Raw genomic sequence first — 26,586 nt, 5'->3', positions numbered from 1 at the left:
CCCACTAACGAGACGTCCAAGACTCGGTTCTGCGCGAATCACCCTTTCTTCGACTGGACCCGATGTTTTCTGATCCAAAGACACCAGACCTTGGACTCTGGACCAGGTAGTAAAGTAATGAATATGCTCTATGAAGATGAAGCCACCTCCATTTTGTTACCACGATCCAAGCAAAATTATACGTGAAAACTACACAAACAGGGTAGAAAGATTATCTGGATCGGATCTTGTAAAAGCTTCTTTAACCCTTCAAAACATGCCAAACACTAGTTGGGACCCGAAAATCGGAACAGATTATGGACACCAAATGGTCTTCTTTACTCAGATTCAAATGAATAAGCCTTTTTCTGATTTTATTGATGATGAGAAACCTTCGAGATGAAAAAATTAGTTGAACATAAAGAATCCTTGTGTATGTGTGGAGGTGGATGTGGGAAGACTCGTTTATCTTTCTGAACCGCATAAATCCTTGTGTTCTTGTTTGTCTTTCTTTTCTCTTCTTGCCGATGCAAAACGCGCGAGAGGGCCTCGTTCTTGACATTGTTTCCTTGTCACCTGTTCACCACCTGTGTGGTGGCCGAATTATTGAACAAGATACCGGAGAGCACTCATGGAAACTACCAACGTTTTGAGATCATCACGACGTTAATATGATCGTAGAAATTATGACAATATTGCGATTATAGCTTTGGATTTTGAAAAGTTCTTTACGTTGGATGTGACATACGTATTCCTTCTCGTCAAAAGATTCTTCTTTTTTTATGACTACTATTTCGAAAACTATAGAATAAAAAAGCAGTCCACAAATTGCATGGTCAGGCACAAATAGATCTGCTAAGCGCACACAAGTTTCAGATTCAACTACTTCAGACCATGAAATCGTTTCGGACCGTTCGGATGACTATGATTCTCTTGAATCTGGTGGATCAGAGACAAATAATCAAAAGCAATCAAGTTTTGACATGGCAGAACACAAAAAGAATCTCTGTTTTTCTGGTTCGAAACTCTGCCAATTACAAACTCTCGTAGACACGGTTTAATAAACCCGTGGTAGTTCCAAAACATATTCTCCGAAATTCATGTTACAAAAAAAGAAGTTCTGTCAGCCTTATTACCAGCAATACCTGGCCATACAAACTATAAATAGTCTACAAATGCTGACACAGTTAGATCGGATCAAAGAATTAAATAAATGTAAGGATTCAGTATTTGTAACCATTTAAATCCCACACCAGCTCGTAAACTTATTTTGGTTCCATCTCCAAACAAAGACAAATTTGGTTGTTTTTCACCTATGGCTTCTTGTCTTCTGCTTTTCTCTGGCTCACTTCAGACGCTTCAATATTTGTTTCGTTCCCAAACCCGAGTTCTGTTATGTCCTGTTTGGCCATCAAGTTCCTGAAACACAGTTGCCACAGCAGTGCAAGAAACCAACCATTATTCACATAGCATCCTATTTTCAAATGATGCGTATCATATATCAACGTCAATTAATCCTGAACATTCTTTGCAAGCTGAAAACAGTAACACGCTGGATATAATTTGGATGTCCAAATGTGCAGCTAGAAGGCACTGCCACTACTAGAAATGAACACTGAAGCTGCTACGTTAAAAACATAAGGAATAGCCGCCTGTATGTTTTCGCATGAACTGCTATGATGGAGCTTGTGCATTGCAATTCAAGTATGGCAGACTGGATTACTTGTAAGCACAGTGCCCTAATTTGAGAAATGTAATTAGCCTAGTACACAATTCACAAGAAGATTTTGTGGTATTAGAAGATCGAATTAAGTTCGTAAATGACATGAACTGTTATCTTTCTAGCATATATGACAAACCGGAACCACATGGACTGACATGAGCAACACATGATCAGCCAAGTTTAGAAAAACACCTAAATTTCAGATTTGGAAAACCCTGGTACTGATGTTCTCATGCATATAAAAGAAATGGATATGAAACCATTTACTGAAAACCTTGGTACTGATGTACCGATGTTTTTTATATCCTTTTATTTATATGCATAACACTATAAGAGGACGCCGGAAAGGGCCAAAAGAAAGAAAATGCAAAGCAATCCGGGCTTTTCCAATCTTTCGCCTGCATGACAATTCAATTTTCACTGTACCAAGTAGCTCAGTTCAGCACTCGAGACACAAGCAATGAAGAAGAGAGGTTTTAAAACAACCCATGCCAACATCATCTCCTCTAGGCTTTCTATTAGGTATGGAAATAGAGCAAATATGGATCAGTATTAATATTCTATAACCAAAAATGTTTAACATTCTAGCAAAATGGTCTTTCCATGATGATTAAAAAGATGGACAGCAAGAATCAAATTGCCAAATATTAGCACACAAAAGATCTGGTAACAAGCAAGTACATGTTGAATTGCTTAAACTGAAATTTATCTACCTCTCCATACGGCATTCAAGATACTTCTTGGAAAGATGTCGACATTTTTCAGATTGGTATTTATAGGTTTTGAGACAATCTATGTACTGCTTCTTCTCCTGCAAGAAGAAAAAAAGAGGGGAAAAAAAGGGTCGCAACGTTTCATAATGAACTAATGTGTAACTTACATGGACATGGGAGACAATTTAAGACGAATATTACCACATCACATTCATGCAGGTGATCCAAGGGAAATACACCTTTCTCTGGAGGCACGGGTTTCAGCCCCCTGTTACCACCAAATGCTCCACCTGTCGACACAAACAGTACTCGGTAAAAACAGGGACGAACTTTATTATGAAAGAGTGCTTAATTTTGCAAGTCCTCTATATCATTCACCGACATTTGCCTGTGCACCTGAGAAATGAGATGCTAAGCAGAGTAGACGTTCATATTACTTGAGATTGATGAAACACTCAGATTTACATCAACATAAGAAAAGGGCACAAAATTAGCTTGTTGTAGCTTGTAAGAAATCGAAAGACAAAAGGCCAGATGAAAGTTAATAACGTCATTGCATCTGAGATGAAAGAGCAAAGTGCTTCAAAAATAGGAAATAATAGGAAAAAAGAAAAGGGCACTATTAGACAAGATTCACAGGCCCACAGAAAACTGTACATTTCTTGTTTCAAATATAGAATTGCATCAAATCCACTAAGGTACTTTCTCTAACGGAAGATCATGTCAGCCAAAACTACATATAATAAAATCATATAAACTTATAAAGCAAGTCACATATGTCAATCTAATCGAGCCTCACGAAATTGCGTCCACTTAATATCTTATATAGATGGCACAAGCAAAACACGATAAAAATTCATCGGAATTCTTAACACAAACAGTCCCACTTTCAGAATGTTGGCAGATGGTAGAATTTAAAGATGAAAGAAATAATAGCAGAAACAGTAAATCATGGGCCAGATACGAACTTGCTGCAACTACAGCAATAAAAGAAACAAGAGGACAAAACGGTTTTATTCTTTAGAACATCGAATATTAGATATAATTCCAAGAGAGAGTTCACGCCAGCGTACAAAGACCAAATATCGCAGATGCGAGAAAACAAATGAAGTACAAGCGAGAGAGTAGAAAAGGATAACGGACTGAATTGGGCCATTGACAGGAGATCCACGACATCAGGTTTATGAAATACTTTTAGTGTTATTGCATCACCATGTTAAGACGCTGCTGAAGACCTGAAATATCTCACCTGCATTCATTCTCAACTTTTTTCTAGAACCCTAGTCCAAAGGCATTCCGTTGAGAGAGAAATCAATGCATCGCTGTTCGCTTCTGCAGGCCAAAGGATCTCAGACGTAAGATTAACGAAACACAGACAGACACAAAAGCAGTCACACTAAGCGTCCCTATTCTGTAAGAAATTTCATCGAACAACTTATGGACATAGAGGCAAACTCTCACCCAACAACCGCGGCCGCCTTTTCTGCTTCCCCGACGATCAACTTTCCCTCCCTTTCTCTCTTTCTCTCTGAACAGAGAGGATTCTGTTTCAAATGAAGGCGGTAACTATCTCCGTCCAATTAGACGGAAGGGTCGGGAACGAACGGATTGATCCCCGCCGACGCAAACCGGGAATGCTAAGTTTCCGATTGATGCAACCGGATCGAATAACGGATCCTGTTCAAAATATTCATTATTTGATTTAAGAGCCTCGCCCTCGCTTGTGTCCCCAATCATCTCGTTTGTGTCTGAAAGGAACTCTAGAATAGGATATAGATTCGGAAGCGACTCAATATTAATTGTTCTCATCTTGAATCGGACTTTGGAAATGCAAATGAATCAAGAGGGTTGGAGATAGCAATTACCACGTCTGACCACACAGAGTATCGGTTTATGGGACAAACTGAGAAATTTAATGGCATCAAGCCCCAACATTCAAATCTATCCAGTTTGGATATCTCGTATATCCAGTTAAGAAAATCCTAAATCAAATCGGATAACTAAACTGGGTTATTATCATGGAAGGGACCGGTAGTTGGGATATCTAATTTTGTTGCATGATCTGCGTTTGAAACCAAGTTTATTGGATTCGAAGTCGGTACAGGTGGTCAACGCGGATTAGTGCATTTCGGAATATGTGACGGAACAAATGGGACCTAACCTGTTCGGATCCTAATAAGTAGTTATAATATCTTCGCATAATTTTTTGGTGAGCCAGAAGTTAACAACTTATCGGAAAAGAGGCCTCAAGGCTCCTTTGTTTCTTCCACTTAAATTAGAGACCTGCCTCTTTACTTTACAGGAGCTCGATAAGCTATGCTATGCATCCTGAGATATAATTTAGTTAAGGATTTGTTTAACTTAACTTTTTCAATAAACCTTAAAACAAAAGAACTAATAAAAAGAATAATAAAAAGAGAATGGCAACGCTAACTATCTCATGTTTTGGTTGCCTGATTTGACATATATACTATATCACAAAAATATTCGGCCAAATGAAAACCTTCAAATTTGATATTGTCATTTGTAAACCATGACAGAAACATTTGGGGGTTTTGATTACTTCAAATGTGAGATATGCTGATTTGATGTAGGTTTCATGTGGTATATTTTTCTTGATGAAGCAAAAAATCCAAGGTAAAATTTATTATTGATCATTGAACTAAGGATTTTAGGTCAAACTTAAGGTCTACATTTGAAATCTTTATTTTAACTTTCTGTATTGAGAAAATGTCTGATCTAAGACAAGAGAGGAAAGGTCTGGATCTTAGACGATGAACAATCAAACGCCCCTTGATGTTTACGACAGCTACATCAAGAAACAATTCTAAGAAGTTTATTCTTATCAAATCAGCCGTATAAATCACATCTCTGCAGTTCCAATGAATGGATTGCGGGAAGCAGGCCACGCCTCTGCGGTCACATTTGCTTAAAAACAACTTGGCAAGTTTGGATTTAATCTCGGCTAGAAACTGCAAAACGCTGATCGTATTAAATTAGAGTGAGATAAGAAGCTAAGTAATTATCCGTGGACCGTGGATCAGAAGGGCTGCCAAGATCTACCTCTCCCTCGATATGGTCGAAATATTCAGGGGGAGCAGACAAAAGATGGTGGAACGTGCCATCATGCCCGTGAAGGAAGGAGGCAGGTGATAGGAGAACGAACGCCTTCACGTAAATTCAGAAGAAACGCATCCCCTTACGTCTCCACACAACATAAGTTGTTACAGAAACGCAGAAACCGACGCCTGCGTACGTTTATCTTCAACCAAATGAACGGAAAGAAAAGATAAGAAGTTCCCAAGGATGAGGAGCGATGGAGAAAAAGAGAAAGGAGAGCGAATAGATTTTAGTGTATGCCGATGGTCTGTCGTGACACGTATGCTTAGAGGAGATTGTTTCAAGAGCACTGTAATAAGCTAGGAGACAGGTCGATATTGGTTGCTGATGCATAGTCCAATGCAGAGGTCCCTGCCATATTGAGTCCGTCAACCAAGGTGGACGGAGCAGAGGAGATTGTGGTCATCAGTAGTCTCCACTGCAGAGGAAGGAAAGACTCGTTGGTTGGTTTTCCTTTTCCCCCTCTCTCTGTGTTTTTTTCTTCTTGTTGATTTGTTTTGGTGTATATTGGAGTTTTGAGATCTGGATTTTGATGATTCGCTCTCTTTCGAGGTAGACGCGAAATGTCAGGGAGTTCTTCAACAGCTGCTAATCTTGTGAGAACTGTGAAGGTGAAGGCAGAGAAGAAGGTGTACAGTTTACCTGGGCAGAAATATGCTGTACCGGAAGAGGTCTCAGATAGTTCATTCTTTTTTTGTTTATTAAGATCTTTTTCTCTTTCCCTTTTTGTGTTCTTCCCTTCATATCTGACTCATGGTAAAGGCAGACTAATTTTATCATTGACTAATTGATGTTTCTCCATATTTGAGCAGAGGGAGCCATTGAGGATCTTCTATGAATCGCTGTCGAAGCAGAAACCGGAGAGTGAAATGGCAGAATTTTGGTGCGACTTATTTTCCTTTAGTTACTGCTTGGTTACAATATTTTATCATCTATTGACATTCCTAGTTTTCTCAGTATAAAAACTAGCCATTTTCAATTGGAAAATATTAAGGACAATCTATAAGAAGCTAGGAATTTGTTTGATCTGTTGCTGGCCTAGGACAGCATGCTTTTGAGATTAAGGTCTTGGAAGACAATCTAAACGCATTAAAACTTCAAGAACAGGCTTTTAGCCATGTATTACAGATGAAAATAGGTTTCCATAGGTTGTGCATGTTTCACTTTACTCATACGTATGGGAACCATGCATCGATCGATTAGAAATTGATGATAAAATTCTAGAAGTTACCAAAGACTTTCATCGATTGCTGCATTCGTATTTGAGAAAATGGCATGTACTGGAGATTCATGAAAAAAAAAAAACAAGCGAGTTGCCACATTTCATATCTTTGAGAAAGTAGGGACATGGTTGGATTTCTTTTCCAGTCAGATGAATTCACTATCACATCTTCATATTATATGAAAGAATTTTGGTCTTATATTAACCTTCAGATGAGTCTCCCAAAAGCTATGTAACGTATCTCCCCTAGAAGAAGGGGTAGAGAAGAGTAGATCTCTTGTTCTCAACCACGCTCTAATCTTATTTATTGAAGTTTGAATGCCACTACTAATTTCAAACCGTAGTCGTTCTGCCCAAAAAAGGGATGACCTTCTGATTTGTTAAAAATTCAGTTTCATTCTTTGGATGTATCCAAGTACTCATTGACTTGTGGACTGTTTTCGTCTTATTCCTTGCTCTCGTATTCATGCCAATATGAACAAGTATGCCAAGAGGATCTTGTCAGAATTACCTGCAAATGACTTTCTCCGCCTCGGCCAATGAGAAAACGAACCCTATATTGTTTGAGTATGTGGAGAAAATTTCCAAGTATCATGGCCTAAAATTCGACAGCCATGATAAATTTGATTATTTTCATTGTCAAAATAAGTGATGCCTTTGTCTATACAATATTTAAAGATGTGGTACAGGAAATACTTTTCTTCCATGAATGTCTTTTCATTTTGAGGCAAGCAGCATTTATGTGCTTCTAACCTTTCATATTCCATGAATGTTTCACTCTAGAACCTATGGTTCTGTAGTTGATAATTCAATTCATATCTCCTGAAGAATTTTCTTACCACCTATCCTAACCCACGCTTAGTTGCAGTTAGATATGTCCCTGTGGTTCCAGAACATGGAAAAAGAAAATATTTAGGACACAGGAGTATTATTGTTTTGTCAATTCCTCCAATATATTTGCATTTCTCATTATAAGAGGAACAACGTGCTGACGTTATTTGCATGTATCACTGAATCATTTCTTATGCAGTGAAACCATTTCATGTTTGCAGGCTGATGGAACATGGGATGATGTCACCTGAAAGAGCAAAAAAAGCATATGAGAAGAAGCAGAAAAGGCAGAAACATCAGAGAATGGGAACTCCAATCAAAGCAGAAATATCCAAGGAAACCTCAGAAAGCTCTAGAAAATCTTCGAATGCAAAAAATGATCAGAGGACCAAGAAAAGAAGCTTGGAGTATGAAGATAGTGATGACGACGACCTCATAATGAAGCCCAGCAAAGCAAAACAAAAGTGAGAATGCTTTGAGCTAGTGCCGCACCATTTGAGGAGAAGACATTCAAGAGCGTTTAAACGTTAAAGATGTCGGAGGAAACTTTTCCCATCAGGTAAATTTTGCATCGATGAAAACTAATCACTGAGCTAACATTATTTCGAAGTATTTTGACAGGAAAAAAAGATATTTTGTTACATAAAAAGGCACAAAGTCTCAGTTCGATGGGCACTATTAGGCACTATTCCGCACGCGACAAAAAGTGAAAATTAATGTTCGCAATGAAATCCAACTTGGACAAACTTGACCTCACGCTTCACAATTGCAAAATAATGGCATCAGATTCTCACTCCACCACAAATGTGTAACTTCCCTGTAGATTGTGGTTTTTCAGCAAATAGAGTGTAGCTCCGTTTGAGGCCAGTATCAGCAGCTCAGAGGGCAATCAAAAAGCATATATTTCTTTTGAACAAATTCAGCAATACTTTATTGCACAAATATTTCTCATTAGATTAAATAATAGCATTACATTACACAAATTGAACTGCCGAAATTGCTCTTTGTGCAAAACAGAATCAATGTACATGGAACAAAAATTTGTAACACTATCATGCAGTTCTGGAGAAATTGTTCTTTGCTTTTTCATCTATGAACGCAGTGTCTTGATTGAAACAAGTAGAAATCTGGTTATCTCGGTTGGTTGTCAAGGAACTGCACTGGTGTGATGCATGTGGATGCTGCACTATAACAAACGACTGGTTTGGAGGGTTTCCACCATATTTTGCAGAAGATCCAGTCGGCTGCATCAATGTGTCAAGCATCAGAGTTCAAGCATGCAATGCAATGCAAATTACTGGGAGTATACAGAAGTTAAATATTGGTCAAAGAGTAATTAAAAATGGTAATAGCATATAAATGAGCAGACCTTCAACTTAATACCAATGCCTTCACGAACCTCCTTTAGAGGTCGTTTGGTAGCAGGGATACTCTCTGAATGTCCCATGAATCTGTCCCAAAGATTGGGATAGATTCATAGAACACTAGTTCTAGTATTTTACGAACTTGCTCAATCTTTGGGACATATTCATGAGACACTCACAGAGTGCCCCTGCTGCCAAACAGCTCCTTAGAAGCATGTTGGGTGTGTTCATACGAAACGAGAAGTTCATTGTACGAAAGCACTCGCTAACATGGAATAAGAAACATTTTACACAGCTTACCACTCCAATATGCCATTCATGGAGATCCAAGTTATTAAACTCTGCTGGATTCAATTCCTGAAAAACCAGAAACATTCATGTCTAAGAAACTAAAAGCTCAACCTTTGTCAGCATATTTCAGCGTCAGTTAAATGACATTCTCAGTGCCATGTGTCACAATCAATCTAGGGGCAGTGCAATCCTCGATAAAGCAAAAGGCAGAAAATCAGACATGCGATGCATGTCTTATATTCCCTTAAGAGCCAGTATAAAGTCACTTATTCTGAATCTCCGATAGTTGTTTTACCTCTTTTAGGATAATCCACAAACCATCTTAGGCAGAATTCCTTCAATTTTCTGTTTACTGTGACTATTTTTATGCTTTTGATAACATTAGGTAGAGAAAGTATTCAACTCTACCAAACATAGCAGCATAGAACCTACAAAGTCGCAAATGAGTTGTTCTCTCACTTTGGGGCATCTTCATTCTCCCAAACTCAGCCTAAATAGTTCTAGGTTTGTCTTCCATAATTCAGCTACTCGTTCATTCCTTTCATAGTCTCAGCAGCTATTGCCATATTGTTCGCAAAGGGATGGATGATACAATGACTTCCATGATGCAAAATAGTGCAAGGTCAGATGATTGAATGCTGTTTTATTATCCCATCTCTGAATAGTGTAAGCATCTAGCCATTTCTATTGTGCCAAGTCCCAATGGCACCATCCAAGACACATTAATGGGGGATTTGGTAGCCTACTAACCTGAAATAAATTTCTGCCTAATATTTTTCCTCATACGGCAGGTTAAATGGAATTAAAAGAAAAGCTCACAAACCCCAAGGGCCAACTTTCTCTTCTCAAAATTTTGGCCTTTGGACTGTAACACGTGAAATTTTTCTGAAAATTTTCATGCGTATTTAGTGTCAGGATGTACAAACAGGCGGTACACCTAGTAAATCTTTTCCATACCTATCGAATGCCACTTAAAGAAACAGCGTAAAGCGTTCAGATACAGTACCAATTATAGATTATTATTAGGGAAAAAATGTGCAACCTGCAACAAGGGACTTCATATACATTTGGCTTTTCAGTTTTATAGTTGGCCTGTTAAAAGTTCAATATACACAAAAACAACATAATATTAAAAAGAAGCACAAGCAAGGAAGAGGTACATACAAGTCTATAGATGGGGGGTAGAGTCCTTTCTGTCTCAAACTTCAGCAGAGGCATAATGGTGAATTGTAGTGGCACCTCCTGTGACCTAAAGGTCCATCTGGAAGTTCCAAATAGAATAGGTACCCGATTTACATTGAAACTACACATTGAATCATATCACAAGGTATGCCACTCGAATTTAACTATTTACACCGAGAAAAATAAAAGAACTAATAAAATACTTAATATGCTTCACAGCCTTCACTTAAAGAAATTTGACATTAAACAAAGCCTGAAGGAAATGACTTGGAAAACATACCCAATATAGAAAAGTATACAAAAGAATGCCATCTCTCGAATTAGCAGGTGGAGCCAAAAACTATTTTCTATCCAATGTGCATCAATATATATCTGCTGATTACACGGCTTTCAGTACCGAATATGAAAATTGTAGTAGTTCCTTGGCATCTAGAGAATAACCTTGCAGAAAAGACTAACAAAATCATACCATAATTTCTGCAACAACTATTGTTAGCATTGCACGCCGAAACTTCCTGAAATTACAGCAGGGGGAAAACAAGAACAACTTAAGTTTGAGGCCAACAAAATTTCACATGCAAATTCTACCTACAAATATTTAAGAGTACAAAATGCACACGGCATACGTGAACATCATGTATTTTGTATGAACTGCATCATGTATGATATCAATGTCCTCATACTGCAAGAAGTTTAGTTGTTGACGTAGCACTAGAAGGTTTTGAGAGATGTGGAGGAATATCAGGTAAAAGGACATGAAATAAATAAGCAGCAGCAGGACCTGCATCAAGGATTAACCAATCAAGGTCATCAGTAACTATAATTTGCTGATCACGTAGCAGAAATTGTTATTTTACAATGCAGAAATCTAAAATCTAGAAAACCAACTGAAAGAACCATAAACATAAAAAATTAGCAGCATTCTTTAACAATAGAAAATGCTAAGATTTTGATAAATTAAAAATAGCGGTAAAGCCATTGATCATGAATAGTGAAGACAGTGCACACAGTGTTATAAGGGATATTCAGGTACTGACCGTGAAGTAAGGCAACTCAGATTTGTAACCAACAAGTGCCAGGTACAACGAAAATCCAATGCTAGCAGTAAGACGCCATTCAACTACTGAAAGCCGCTCAGACATTATGCAATAACCATGGGAAATGAGGAGAAATGAGACAAAGCAAGCCATACGAAAGCATATTCCAGTTACAAACACCCCAAACGATACCCATAGAGAACAAGTCTGCAGATTGAAGCATGAATACCTAAAGCAGAAAATAATGGAGATATTAACAGCAATTCACTATAAAAAAAGCTTAAAGTCTTCATTGAAAATTAAGCTGTCAAAAGAAGTTAAAATAGAGATATAGCATACAAAAGATTGTTTTTGTCACAATATAAAATTCATCACTGGTCATCACCATATGAAATGACACAACGATTGGGCCATGTTTGGATTTAGTGTTTGTCTGTTTGGTCAAATTAATTAGACAATAGATGAGTTTCTTGTACAACATCTATCTGCCTACATTTATCACTGAAACTGTTGCACATCTATTCTTCCCAAAACAGTGCAGGTTTAAATCCATTACAACCCTTTCTTTTGCAATTCGGATTCATGTGAAATGACAAATTACTGGTTTAGAATTTATCCTACGGAAAACAAAAAAGTGATAAGAAGCTAATTCCAAGATCTACAAAATTTGTTCACCAAGCAAGCATTGCACTTTTCATCAGTTAAAATTCTTTAACCCCTAACCATCTCGAGTCTTGATAGTGTGACTGAGGAAACCACATAGAAGTGTTAGAATTCAACTGGAAGTCCAAATTCCAATTTAACTATCAAAAGAGGTATAAAACCCTGACATTTCATCCATTTGCTGAAAGATCAAAACTGGCTGTAATTCAACTCAACGTGATAGAATGGTGCAAAGAAGATGAAAGTAGGAGGGGTTAAATGCCCTCAAGTGATCAAAACAACTAACAAAGACATCATTCATAAACGTCCAAAAACAAAACAATGACAAAAAATTGGGAGAAAATCTAGAAAGGGAGGCCATGAAGGACAGTGTTCAGTCATCTATTAAAATAAAATTATCTCCTTTGGAACAGTCTTACATATCTTGTTTGACAACGGAAAAGGATTAGGAAAAGAGCACCAGAGCCTTCACAGGCAGAAAAAATAACGAAACAGATTAGCAATTACCTTACTCAAATTCAAACAATTCTGTCAAACAAATATGGATATAAGCCTTCTTATATAAAAACCAGTCAGAAAAGTTGAACTTCAACTCCAAGTTCACATCTACAAAAATAATCATGAACTGGACCAGCTTTTGTTTAAAAAACAGTGACTAGGGCAGGATGATTGTTTTCCAAAATGAGGAATAAATCATGTAAAATAAAACAAAATAACAAATATTTCGAATAATATTAGGAGGTAAGCACGTACCAAAACAAATAGGAGAGTCCAATCTGGGAAACTTTGATCATAGGAACACAAGCAAGTATCCACTGCAGATGGTTTTTCTGTTTTAGAAACAAACAAGCACCATGAAGAGTATAAGGAATACAAGAAACATATAGATGGCATTTTCTGTTAAAGCAAATACTGAAATAAGCATCATTAGTAAAAAAAAGAGTTATTTGGAAATGTGCTAGCATAAACATCTCATATGCTCAACCAACAAAAACAACAATGGTAGAAGCATGAGAATGTTTAAAGCTACAGCCCGCAAGCATGTCATGTACTTAGAGAGATTGTATCCTCACTATTAAGAATTCAAGGCTAAGTATTACGTTGGGCAGGAATGTGCAGTTCCTTTGCTCCCAATAGCACAGCCACAAAAGAAATTACATGATGTTCCAATAAATAGAGGGAAGAAAGATTAAAAGTTAAAACTAAAGAAAATGTAGATCGATTTGATCTCCATTTGGTGGTGGAAATTTACCTACAATGCTGCTTTGTAGCACTTTGGCTGGTGAAAATTGAGATGATGGGCAAGGTGTAGGCTAGGAGTTTTGGTGTTCAGGTTATCCAATGAGAACAAAGAGCTACCAGAAAAGAAGCATAAGAATATAATTTTACAACTTTAAAAGTGCAAGTCACTTTTTTACTATAAAAGTAACTGTATACTTTCATACCGATAGATACACACACAAACTGCCACTCTCCAGACTGGGTTTCCCAATTATGTGTGTTTGTAAGGCATAGTGGCCTGGTCCTTGAAGCGTTCCTCCTCATCAGAAAAAGATGTTAGATGAACTCCGTTTATAGGAGTAGTTTGTAACTCATTTAAGGATATGATACCCAAAATCCTTTTCCGACAACGGCATTCAGTTGCTTTATTTTATTAAGGACATCTATATCCGTATTGGAACATATTAGGCGGAGAGAAAAAGAAGAGAAACTCAACCGATACTATCCAGAGAAAAGTAAAACAACGAACTAGAACGTGCAACATTCATACATTTAGTACAGCCTGGCTAATACCAAAGAAATATAATGGAGATGCAACAACCATTGGCTAAAGAATAGATGTTACACAGTTACGGGGATAGAATCAAGTCACTCTAAGATTGACATAACCTCTCTTAATACATAGAGTACCAGCAAAATTATGAAGACCGAAACCATGGAGAAAGTCGAAACCAATATCCCCACGACCTACTAGTGACATTTCTCGTGCCTGTCCTTATCGTATACATTTCACTGTGATCTAAAAAAAGAATACATTCCATCTAGGTGCCGGAAAAAATAGAATTATAACATAGAATTGCCGCACGAAATCCAAACTCCCTATACTTGAAGCTCAAAGAAATAGAACTTGAAAACACGCATTCTTATGGATTCACGTCATAACAGGCAATAGAAATCAACATTATACGCGGGGACTTCCCAATTAACATAGTCTTTAATCATAACAAGGGAAAAGACAAAAAGAAAAACGGAACGTCACAAGAAGCATCCTACCGCTAAAAGAATTTCCATAACGCAAGAACAGAGAAAATGGTAACTCCGACAAATAACAAAAGCAAAATAGTCGGGGGGAATGATAACCTGGAAATGTCGTCTCCTCCATGTATTGACAGTCCACAACAACCCCACCACCATCCACACGGATAAACTCCCAAGATACAAGTAAGGAAGAGGCCTGTATGCCTCCATTTCTCCACCTTCTCTTCCTTTCTTCTACTTCGTATGATCCTCCTTCTTGTTGGCTCTTCTTTCTTCTTCTCCGAATCTTTCTCGTTCTCTTTCCTTCTTAATCCCTCTTCCCGCTGTCTCCTCACTATCTTCTTCCCCACCTCCCTCCCCCTCGCTTCTTTTTCTGCTTCTCCTACTCCGTCGTTCTGGTCGCGTCACTTTTCTTCGTTTCTCCCGCCTTCTTCCTCTTCCTCTCAGCGTCAAAAGCACGAAATGCGCAACTTATATAAAAGGCGCGCAATCAGGCACCTGGGCTATCGACTCGTGACACCCCCAGAGATCCATCTCAAGTATTGAACTCCTCACCGCCTTCAAGACTGTCTTAAGTGCCGACGCTGTCTCAATTCTAAACGTCCTTTCACGTGAGTTGAAAGATTTGTTCTATGTGTCAACCAAACCAATAACGATGTGTTGGGGAGAAGATTGGTCGATGTTGGTGGCTTAGGTAAACTTTCGTAGGGGGTTTAGCTCATCCGATTCACAATTTAGAAAACAATAAATAAATGAAGGAGTGATCACCTCCATCAGGCGAAACTATAGTCAAATAAACCAAGAGAGAGCGATTTGCGAGGGGGAAGGAGAGCGCTAAAGTTGGTGAGCAAACTCACTCACTGGCAACAATATAGTGTGGCGTAGCATCGTGGAACAACTATATCATTTATCATCGTCAAATGTAAAGTTCAGCAACCAAACACCCTCTCCACCATTGCCACACGCTAGTCAAACGTATGTATGGACGGTGTATATATATATATATATATATATATACCTCCAAATCTTAGAACCCCAACTTCTATTTCTATTTTCTCTTTGGATTTATTGCCTTTCATTGGTAAATTACGCTCGTAATTGAGAGTAGCCACTGAAAAAAGATAAATTATACATACTTAAGGGTCGTTTAGTATTAGGAATATCCTGTGACTGTCTTGTGAATATGCTCCAAAACTAAAGTAGATACATGAAAAACGTTAACAAGTAGTATATGGGTCTACCCCAATTCTATTGCGTGATTTATGAAATAGTAACTAAGGTTGTTTGGCAACAATAACACATTGTTATTGTCTCATGAATATATCCAAAAAATAGAAAAATACGATGCAGGTTTATGGGCACTAACATAGTATTACTCATCAAATCAATGGTGGAGTCAGGATTTTCTAGCAAAAGGGGCACTTGAATCACCAGCGCAAGTCTGTTGTGGATTTTTGAGTAGTTACATTTCACATGTATCTCCGCCACTGAACCGAGCCTCTGCCACCTTTGCTCTTTGCACTTGCGCAATTGTGTTTGTGTGGCCTGCATAAAATGTCTCAGATGGCCATTGTCCTGGAATGAAAAGCCCTACTGAATCTCCTCGAGACAATTTTTCCTTGAATTGTCGAGTGCATGGCGACTTAGATATGAATTTATTTGTCATTATCCATTGACGAATCTGTTTTTCCTTGAATTGTCGGTTCCATGTGGATTTCAGGATTAATTCAGCTTTGTGCGGATTAGTTTCAAGCCTGAATCCTCTAGAGGTCGATCAAAATAAGCCATTCTGGGTAGATATAGATTCGTGTTACAACTTGTGAAATGAATATTTAACCTCCCTCAACTATGTTTTAAAAGACCATGATGTCAACGAAATTATCAAATTGTCACAATTAATTTAAATATTTCACTCTTAATTAAAAATATTCCCCTTAACCTCCTTGTGAAGAACCAGCCGTGACATGATAAACATAGAAATGAATACCACCTCCAATTAAATTTATTGTGCATATTTTGCACTGTACATCCGCATTAATAAAATGTATGCGGATATTAATGAGTGTCACGCAGATAATCGTCCTCCAAATATGAACTGTACGGCACCCTATTTAAAACTATGTACAATTATTCTCTTTGCTTGGAGGAAAGTAAAATGTGGTTCTAAATTTTTTAAAAAAGTCGAGATATTATATTACAAATGTTTTCAGAAAGGACTATGACAGGATGATATCTTAAATTTTTGTTCACCACTCTGGAGAGAAGGAATCAATGCCAAATTTAATTTTTTTTATTGAATTTTTTAAGTCAATATCGTTATTGAAGATCAAAGGCTCCGGCCACCTGACTTGACGGCTGAAATCACGGCCTGAATTGAATCAAGAGTTCAGTACTTCGAGTAGGTTGGCATAAGGATTTCTGATCATTTGTTATTTGATAAATCGAGAACAAATTGTTCTCCACCTTGCTCTGCCAGATATTTGGTGCACCTTGTTCTTTACTAGAGCTTTGCGTCCCAAAGAAGAAGAAGTTCTACCAGTGCTAAACGCCCACTTATTTTACACTAAATCCTACTGCTCCTGCAAACCTTGCTTTAAGATTGGTGATCATGGCTCACAAGATGTTTGATGATTCGATAAACTAAGCTCATTTATCATTAATCGCGGGATTTCACTAATTCTGCCGTAAATTTGCAGAGTTCTCATGAAGCACTCTCTTCCCGACGAACATTCGAAACATAAAAGTGCATTTGCCGATGGGAGGCCGATCAGAAAGAAGTCTTAGGAGGTTTTCTCCTGAATTTTGGATCCACAGTTTGTGAGGCAAAACCTGTAGAACTATTTCTGTGAAAATCATTGTTTTTTCAGGATAATGTTATTTTTACTTAGCTTGCAGTTTTAAGCCAAATCCATCTAACCAATTGCGCAGAGCACATGTGAGATTCTTGGGAAGAATTATTATAACAAAGAGATTGGCATATATGAACTCAAAATAGTCATATAATATATGCGAAACAACTAGAATCAGACCAAGAGCTCAAACCATGGTATTTTCCTTTTTCTTTTTCTTTTTTCTTTTCCAATGATATTGGTTAATGTGAAAATGTACCAAAACCAAGGTTATACTTTTTTTTTTTTTCCCTTTACTTGAGGTTCACTTTAACTCAACTAGGTCAACTCTCACTCCATTGTTCAAAGCCCCAGATTTGACCAACCAAACTTCTGACCACAGTTTTAGAGACGTTGGCAAGGTAAGATCTTGACCCACCAAGAATTTCAGTCTGCTCTGCTCCACGGTAGCAGCTCTTTAAAAAAAAATTATTTTTATATTAACAAATTTAATATGTAATTTTATATAGTACCCTCAAACTAATTTTTCTGGCCATAACCGGACCTTCGACCACATCATCCAAACTTTGGATCCAAAATCAGACCCGGGATAATTAAGTAGAGAATTAGGAGTGCACGTAAGGATGTAAAACGGTTTCAATTCACGTCATTTGAGTTTGAGGGTTATGCGGAATCAGATTCGGGCACAACCGAAAAAGCCAAAGGTCCTAACCATTTATTTCATCCTTGACTGCGTGTGACTCTCGAAGCTCTTCTCCGTCATTCCATTCCTTTATAAATTTGAACACGGAAATGTGGTTCGCCTTCCTAACGCTAACCGGCTGCCAGTTTTGGGAAGGAAAGCTGTTCCTCCAGATTGCAGCGGGTCTGGATCTTGCAAGACTTGATTCTCTAGATCTTTTTCTTAATGCATGTGATACGAGACCAATTGTGATATTCGTGAAAAGTCAATAAAATATATCAAGTCAAACCGAGTCAAGCCCAAACCTAGACCAAGTGACCTGGCTCACCAGCGCCTTTAAATTCAAACAACCAAATCCACTACTATTCTGATATCGGCCCCGATTCACTTCTCTGAAGCCAGAGAGAGAAGATAGGGGAACTCACGCAATTTTAGTGGCCACCTTCGTTTAGCTCCTCCCCACAACCCGCACGGCGTCCAAGAGAGCACGAGTCCGGCGCCCTCCCCCCTCCCGAAACCAATGCGGATTTTTTTTCCTTTTTTTTATTCACTATTATGCGTACGAACCAAACAATGAACTATTAAAGAAAAGGAGAGTTAAGCCGTTTACAGAAATAACCCTCTTCTCGAGGAAACGGATAAGTCTGTATCCTTTTTTTTTTTTTTTTTTAAATTTCTCGCAAGCCACTCAACCAGACTTCTGGTTCTGTTTAAAGCAGGAAAGATATAAAAAATAAAAGTTGTCATGATTAAGAATATTTTTGACGTTTTTCAAATGAGACGGCTCACTGACCCTAATCATTTACCGAAACGGGCAGGAGGAGAGATTCGACGCAAAGGAAAAGGGATAGAAAAATTAAGGAAGAGATGAGATCGAAAAAGAGAATCGCTTCTGCTTTGTTTCAGAGAAAAAGCTTGAAGCAAAGAAGCTTGAAGTTCGAAACAGTAAGAAGCGATGATCATTATTTTGCTATTATATGGTGTCAGGAAGAAAAGAACTCTCAAAACAGGTCGCCCGTGGGAAGGAGAGAACGCGTCTGCAGTTCTCACCAAAAGCAAGGAGGAAGACACATTAAGCAACAAACCTCCTTTAACCAAAAAAAAAAAAAAAAACAGAAGCTCCTCTCTCTCTCTTTCCACATACAAAAGCTAAATTATTGTATCAAACATCGAAATTCATTGATGATATACTATTCGCCAACTCTACTAGGAACAAAAATTATTACTGCCTCCATTTTCCTTTTTTCTTTTTCCTGTTTTTTTTCCTCATCTGTTCGTCTATATGCATCGAACTACATACATACCCTTCAAAAACGGGGATCGTAGGACGCAACGCAAGAACTAAAAAGAAACTCAAAAAAAGAGAGAGGGATTATCGCCATTGGACACAGGCAATACTTTTCTGATGTCTGTTAGGACCCTCTTTGGGGGGATGGGGCCGCACTCGTTCGCTTAGGGTTTCTCTCGGAGAACAGAGGCTAAGCCCGTGACGATCTTGCCTTCCTTGTGAGCAATCTTCGGTTTGACGGCCGGTAGTGTCCATTCAGTCACCACCACCTTCACCTGACCGCCGGCGCCGTCGCTGGCTTTACTCTCACCGTCGTTGCCGCTGAAACGCAACTCGAACTCGCCAGAGAAACTCGTGGTGGAGAGGCCGGATGGTTTTACGGCAATAAGGGAAAGGTCAGTGGTGGGGGTCGCTGCAGCGGCGGGGGTCGGGGCGGTGGCCGCGAAGGCATTCATCTTGTCGTCGTCGGCGCTTGCCTTCGTCCTTTTGTAAGGAGAGAGCCACTTGGCGCTCATGTACTCGGGTTTTCTCCAGGGTGGGAAGTGGAGCCCTTTCTTCTTCAACGAATGCCTGGCGGCCTCAGAGACCAAGGAGACGATCTGCTGTAGGCGGTCAGGCTTTCCCACGAAGATGGAGGGTAGGGACTGGAGCACCGCTCGGTACTGGCTCGTCGACCGCGCAATCTCGAATTCCGACTTGAAATCGACGTCTACGATGAGCCGTTCCGGCGGCCCCTCAGCCTTGGCCACGATCACGTCGATGTATTCGTATTCCCCTTCAATACAAAAGATCAAAAAACAAAATTTTAATCAGACAAAATTCAATCGGACAAAACCCCTAAACTGAAAGAAAGGAAACGGAGACGGAAACGGAAACGGAAAGATTTGGGAGAACTAGACTACCAGCGGGATGCGAGGGGGATTGCTCCCATTTCGATCTGCAGATGGAGGCGTCGTAGCCGAGCGTGAGAAGACCCTCCTCAACGAACTCCCTCAGAGAGACGTTCTTTCTACAACTCTTGCTTCTCGACTCCACTATCTTCGCCGTATCGGCAAGAAGGTTTCTCTCCGCCATGCTAGCACACTGAACCAAACTCTGCAAAAAATGCTAAAGAAAATAAGGAAAATACATGGCAATTAAACAGAAAAAAAAAAAAAAACACCGCAGCAATTTAAAAGAAAAGATCTGTTTTCAGTAATTTACTTTGAGAAGTTCCGGGCCTTCGCCGGATAACAAGGTAGAATCTCCGGCGTCTTGTTCATCGTCAGAGCTGTCGCTGCCGTTGCCGTTGAAGCAATTGCATCGGGAGCGCCCGCACTTCGCCTGCTTGTCGTTGTCCTCCATGAAGTTCTGAACCATCTTTGCCAGGCAGACGGAGCTGGGCTCAGTGTCGCTCCCACCGTGGGGCTCGCCGGCTCTCTCCGACAAGGAGTTTCTAAGGACTCCCGGAAATTGGCGTTCGAGCATCCGCTTGAGCCGCGACTTTGCTGCCGGCTTAGTCGTGGCAGCTTCGTTCTTGATCGGCTTCGGGGAGCCCGAATCGACGATCGGCTGTATCTTCATCGGTGTCGATTTTCTTAGGACCCTAGGCCTCCATTTTTCTTCTGTCATGGAGTCGTCTGAGAGAGGTAAAGATGCAAACCTAGTAGCCGCCGGCTTCCCGGCGAACAAAAGATGAAGAACTCAAGAAGAAATTCCGAAGAAACTTTCTAGAACAAGAAGACGAAGAACGGGACAAGGGAGCACGTAAACCCCTGTAGATATCGCTTGAAGAACAGAAACTCGATCTCGACCCAGAAAATTTGAGTTTTTCAGCTTGACGATTGAAAGGAAGAGGAAGAAAGAGCATAACAAGGACAAAACGCAAGAATCGCCAACATTAACAAAAGAAGTACCCAAAAATTGCCGCTAAAATGCCCCCGAACCTCGGATGATGAAATCGGCCGGTTATAACATCTAGAAGTAAAATTACAAACAGATAAGCTCCGGAACGTGAGAAGGAGAAGGGCCAAAATCTGACGGACATTTAAAAGAACCGTCAGTTATGTTGAGAAATCATAAAAATTCCACCGCGAACATCCCGATCGTCAAGATCGGTGGCCGGGAAAAGGAGACGACAAATGGCAACGTAGGAGCGTGTATCTTCTTCGCCTACTTTCTCTGCTGCTTAGTCCCAGAAAACCCTAACCTCTGTCAGAACCATTAATACTCCGCCCGAAATCCCTAAAATCTCTGCGATCGAAGAACCGGTAGCAAGTGGACGGGAAAAGAAAGTGAGGAAAACTAGAGGAACCGATCAGAGCGCGTGATCCTCACTCTGAAGTCTCTGATAGTTTTAATTTCCGTGCTCTTTCCCTCTCTCTCTCTCATGAATTCCTTCCGTCACCTCATCCATTACACTAGAGTAAACTCGCCGGACTCTCTGGCACGGCGCGCGCCGCAGCCGGAAAACAGCAGGAATAGCCGGAAATCCATCTCACCAGGGACCCCCCGGCACTACGAGTGACAAGACCCCCGGCGTCATCTTCGCCCTTCTTCCTGGACGGAAAATTTCAGTTCTGAAGACAGAGTCACCGCCGCCCAACGCCTCGATTGGGTGCAGGGGGGGGGAAGGGGCCTCGCTCTTATAGCGAACCGCCACTGGTGACGTGGATCTGACCCTCCGACGTGTCCTCCCGGAATAGGATAATTCAATCCGACGCGTAAATCCACGTGGCCCACAACACGTGGCGGAGAGCGCTAGACGACACGCTGTCCGTTCGACACCAGGAGGGATGACGACATTTAGAGTTGCCAAAGTTACAATATGACCCTCACTTTTGACTTTTATCCCCGAAAAAGCCCTCACATTTTGCCCTTCGTGACCCTCGGTGGTGGTCCCCTCTCTTCAAAGTCCTTAAGCTTACAGAAGACGACAAGGTGATTTTCTTCGTGATGAAAAATGACTAAAATGCCCTCAGTGCCAAAAGTCGATCACGCATTTGGGGTCAAACCAGTCGTCCGATAGAACATTTTCGTTGGACGGAAAAAAAATAAAGGGTAAATCAGGTACTCCGGTCAAAGCTACCTCACGTGCCACAAGTAAAGCTAGCGGTTTCGAGAAATCTCGCGCCGCGTCGCATACGTGCCGCGAGATAAGCGTGGACACGTACCCCCACTTGCCTCACCTACCAGCAATCGGAGAAATGCACCAGGGGACCTTTACTAATTAGCCACGAAAACTAGACACAAATAACGAAATGCCACTGGAAAATTTCCTCAATCGTCGGCGGGACGGAGTCCGAGCTTTTGACCGTTTTGATCACTAGAGGCCTCGTGAACCGTTCAAGTCTATGACGAAATCACCCTCACGCATCATCGGTTCCAGCCGTCCAACCTTTCGGTAAATACTCGGCCGAAGGAAGGGCTCTTTGGTCGAGCAGAAAAGACATTTCGCCCTTTTGCTTTTTCACGGTTATGGTCGGGAGAAGAGGAGATCCTTTGGCTTTTTCTTTAAAATGACCGGAGCGACCCTTTTAATGCTTAAATGACCAACGTGCCCCTCAAAGCGACCTGGATTTGAGCCCGAGGGCGTTTAGGTAAGCCAAAAAAATAGTGGGCTGGCTACCAACGGGATGATGGCACTACAAGATTAGGACGAAGCGATTGGAGGAAAGAAGATAATGAAAGAACAAAGAAGACGGTAAAAGGGGAGAAACAGGATTGAATTCATATTATATTGTAATCCAGATTATCTTAAGAAACAAGAAATGGCAAAATTTCATTTAATGAATGAGTACTTGAGTATGTATGTTTGAAAACATCAATAAAAGATGTAAACACAAGATATAGTGTGATTATTTCTTAGAAACCAAGTTACATGTGCTAAATCGGGGGCTTTATGTCCAAATCCCAACATGACAAGTGCATGAAATCCAAAGAAATTAGGTCCATACATACAAAGCCTTTATTGGAAAAAAAGAGAACACCCAAATAGAGATTTTCCATGTTCGATACATTTTCCTCAAAAGAACAACCCGCTTTTTTGTTTCCAAGAGGCTGAATTTGGTTTAGTTTCCCAAAGTCTTATTGAAAATGATGTGCTTTAAAAGGAGTTTCACTAAGAGTAAAGAGTGGGACAAACTAAGGGTAAAGTAGCGTTATCTCACTTTGTGGTGTTAGTAACTAATGAAAAGATTACGTGATTTTCCGACAAGGTCTCCACTTTCTTCACCATGGTTGCAATTTGACCATAGTTAGAGGCGCATGTGATTGCCCGTTAAGTGTGTTCTTTAAAGAATAGAAGACTTAGAAGGCCGCATCAAACTTGTTGGAGGAGTTATCCAAAATTTTTATTAAACCATAAGTGCCAAAAAACAACAGGATGTCTTACAAAAAATTGCTCCATCCTGCACATGGAAACGCAATGAACCTCAATTTCGAAAGTCCTTGACCCTTTTGTTTCCCTTATGTTTCGAAATAACAGTTATCATAAACTTGTTAATCTTCTTGACTAACCTAACTGAATTCATGAAGCTATGCAAGGCATCAAAAATGTCAACCCCCACTATATTTCAATATGCTCTATAAAAGGAGGTAGGGAACCTACCTAGACCGAGGGTGTTGTCGAAGTCGGACTCGAAGACCACCTATTTCACCTCTGACTGATCTGATCATACCTTGGTTTTTCGTCTCTAATCGACCTCACCATCCGATAGACCTGGGATGAGCTCCCTCGATCCCTCAGTAGAACCAAGGAGAATAGAAAAATATCTGGAGCTGATTTGCTAAGTCATTTCTTGATCCCCGTACTCTAAACCACTTTCCTTCGTTGAGAGGATTTGGTTCTTGGCACGATGCCCCTTCACCACTCTTTGGAAAAAAGATTTCAGATCGCATAGTGTCAATTAAGCAAAACCACCCACGGGGAGAAATCTTGAAGAAGGGAAGAGAGTTCTAGGTTAGCCTCTCATCTATCCAGCCCTCTTTCGTTTCAAGACATGAAATTCATGTATGGGCATCTCACCAGCTCAGGCATCATATCCAAATTCGAACGTGAATTTGTTTCTCTACTTTCTATGTCTGATTTAGGATATGTTTCCTATTCTCATTGGCTAACTACTCTATGTAACCTAAGCCAACTCCTACACCAAGCTCTGACATGTGCTTTGGCAGTTCCCTACCTACTCCCATACAATTTTTGGTTCTTGTTGGTCCTCAATCATTTAGCCAACTCCTTTATGATTTATCAAAATTTTCAATACATGAATAAACTTTTCATGATAACGTGCACATAGCATAGGAGCCTGGTTGTTAATTCAATTCTCGTGAGTGTTACCTGCATGCAAATGGTAGCATACCGATACTCAAGTTGAAAGGGTATACTGTAAAACCACTGAGGTCCCGAAACAACCTTCAACTTTAAGAGGGCAAGGAAAAGAATTCACCTGACTAAAAATTATCATAATAAGATGTCACATCTAAGCCTCCAAATGTTAACACAAAAGCGAAACAGACCCATTTACATCGCAAGTAATGTGCGCTTTGATTTAACACGCACAACCCAAATAAGATCAACAGAGGAGGAAATGAAGCGCTGCTAAAATTGGAGCGTGGACCATTTTTGCTTGGTGCCCTTATTTACGGAACCAATAACTATTTCACCGAGTCAGTCACGATCAATGAGTTTTATTTCTTGCTAAATCGGAGGAGTAAAATCTTACTGGAATTGGTACTTTCGCGACTCTACATTCTTAGTGGTCCCTAATTCGAATCTGCCCCAAAGCTTGCCTAGGAAAAAAAAAGTGGTCTATCAGGTAATTATGTAATGAAGAAAAGCTCTTTATTATTTTTTCAAGTGATGTGCAGCCAATTTGTGGTAAGAATCCCCCGTCGTAAGATTTTATTACAAAATTTGAAATATAATAAGGTTTGAATCATATTAAATTCTATGGAAAATGTTTCATCTGGCGCTACAGTATACAGATCTATAGTCATTGCCACGAAGATTGCTGACCTCAAGTAATCTATCAAGAGGTGCCCTTAGACTTGAAGATGGTCAGGATTTCTAAATTTATTAGAGCCACCCAATAATCTAACTATGATCATATTATATATAATTGATGAGATGTAATGGGCTTAATGTCAGCAAATTCTTGAGATGTTGACGAGCAGTAGAATGACATTTCTGGCATTGATTGCCTTATCAACAAGCCGACCAAACTCCTTCCCCATTTGTGGCCTCTGTATCGCTTTTCTGCAGCACCTTCCCTTCCCCCAATACTTTATGATCTTCCTGTAATATCAACCTCCCAAAAATAAGAGACTGGGAAAACGCCGGTGGGTTTCAGACCACATCAGTATGTCCATTTCATGCTAATGGACGTCCGTTCAACCTCGGTCCATTTCACATACTTTATCATGATATTGACATGACATTTGGTAACAACTATTTTTTTTTTTCATTTCGCAAAGATATATAATCTGCTTTGTTTTTTTTTTTAAATCATACCCTTTCGTGTTTCAACTAAATTATACATATGGATGTGATTGTTGCCATTGTTGCCGGCCGATTGTGTCAGGCCAAGCCAGTAGAAAGATATGTTATTTAAAGAGTCGGCTCGTGACAGTGATAATCTGCAGCGTGATCATGAAAAGAAAACTCAAATTGTCACAATTTTATAAAATTGATATTAAAATTTTTAGATTAATTATATATATATATATATATATGTATAACATGAACACCATAAAAAAAAGGTGGTTTTTTGTAATCATCTTAAAGCCAATTGAATATAAAGGAGCTTGTATCTATCTATATGCAAAGCCAGGTTGGCCTCTATTATTATTCGCTTGACACAAGAAAGCGCCTTTTCGGTGGGACAATGCCCCCATGCCGAAACAAAAGGCTTTCTCATTGTGTTCCCTGAGCAGGTGATCTTACCAGATCTCAGATCAATCCAGGTTGAAATGTAATAGAAGAATTTGGATCTGAGATCAGAAATGACATAATTTATCAACATTTTCCCACAAACTTTTTTTTTTAAAAAAAAAAACCCTTGTATTACCGTAATTCTACCAATATGTTGGATCTGGATCAGACCCACAGGACAGGATATCCAATTCATCGTGAATAAGGACCACCATTGTTTCTTATATTCAGATCCAACTCCATGGGACGGAGCACAATTGACAGAGAGCCACAACTCCCACTCAACCCTTTGTCGGCGTGTCAATATCTCATCCACATTGTGAAGTGGGTCCTGGATGCAGATCCATTTCCGCTCATCCGGACTTTTTTTTTTTTTTTTTTTTGGTGGATAAGAATGAACACGCTCTTGGAATGGATAGCCTCTCATTCATATGGTCCTACCCAACAGTGTAAAGTTCTGAGAGAAGGCACCA

General features: G+C 39.7%; 4 protein-coding genes across 5 annotated transcripts; 1 reads left to right on the top strand and 3 right to left on the bottom strand.

Annotated features, from left to right (window-relative positions):
- Positions 1-955: 955 nt before the first annotated feature.
- LOC116247331 (uncharacterized) lies at positions 956-4,214 on the bottom strand. The gene is made up of 5 exons (XM_031619462.2): positions 3,877-4,214; positions 3,665-3,747; positions 2,617-2,705; positions 2,416-2,513; positions 956-1,398 (listed from the first exon to the last, which is right to left on the bottom strand). Exons 2-5 carry the CDS (start codon positions 3,672-3,674, stop codon positions 1,293-1,295), a joined length of 303 nt encoding a protein of 100 aa, XP_031475322.1. The 5' UTR covers positions 3,675-3,747; positions 3,877-4,214; the 3' UTR covers positions 956-1,292.
- Positions 4,215-5,484: 1,270 nt separating this feature from the next.
- LOC116249296 (uncharacterized) lies at positions 5,485-8,356 on the top strand. The gene is made up of 4 exons (XM_031622525.2): positions 5,485-5,978; positions 6,092-6,206; positions 6,348-6,418; positions 7,810-8,356. Exons 2-4 carry the CDS (start codon positions 6,099-6,101, stop codon positions 8,054-8,056), a joined length of 426 nt encoding a protein of 141 aa, XP_031478385.1. The 5' UTR covers positions 5,485-5,978; positions 6,092-6,098; the 3' UTR covers positions 8,057-8,356.
- A 123-nt stretch (positions 8,357-8,479) lies between these two features.
- On the bottom strand, positions 8,480-15,099 carry LOC116249295 (uncharacterized). Of its 2 annotated transcripts, none has more exons than XM_031622523.2 (9): positions 14,487-15,099; positions 12,879-12,955; positions 11,463-11,691; positions 11,052-11,206; positions 10,895-10,940; positions 10,706-10,800; positions 10,408-10,504; positions 9,253-9,309; positions 8,480-8,832 (listed from the first exon to the last, which is right to left on the bottom strand). In XM_031622523.2, exons 1-9 carry the CDS (start codon positions 14,592-14,594, stop codon positions 8,641-8,643), a joined length of 1,056 nt encoding a protein of 351 aa, XP_031478383.1. In that variant the 5' UTR covers positions 14,595-15,099; the 3' UTR covers positions 8,480-8,640. The 2 variants fall into 2 exon arrangements, with proteins under 2 accessions (XP_031478383.1, XP_031478384.1); XM_031622524.2 differs by having other exon boundaries at positions 10,706-10,797; positions 14,487-15,097.
- A 3,970-nt stretch (positions 15,100-19,069) lies between these two features.
- LOC116248719 (uncharacterized) lies at positions 19,070-21,795 on the bottom strand. The gene is made up of 3 exons (XM_031621669.1): positions 20,407-21,795; positions 20,106-20,298; positions 19,070-19,978 (listed from the first exon to the last, which is right to left on the bottom strand). The coding sequence occupies exons 1-3, from the start codon at positions 20,812-20,814 to the stop codon at positions 19,368-19,370; spliced, it is 1,212 nt and encodes a 403-aa protein (XP_031477529.1). The 5' UTR covers positions 20,815-21,795; the 3' UTR covers positions 19,070-19,367.
- Between the last annotated feature and the right edge of the window lie 4,791 nt (positions 21,796-26,586).

This window comes from Nymphaea colorata, chromosome 2, assembly GCF_008831285.2.
Source record: "Nymphaea colorata isolate Beijing-Zhang1983 chromosome 2, ASM883128v2, whole genome shotgun sequence".
Lineage (NCBI taxonomy): Eukaryota > Viridiplantae > Streptophyta > Magnoliopsida > Nymphaeales > Nymphaeaceae > Nymphaea > Nymphaea colorata.
The sequence above is the reverse complement of the archived record's forward strand: the minus strand, read 5'-3'. Positions and strand labels throughout refer to the sequence as shown.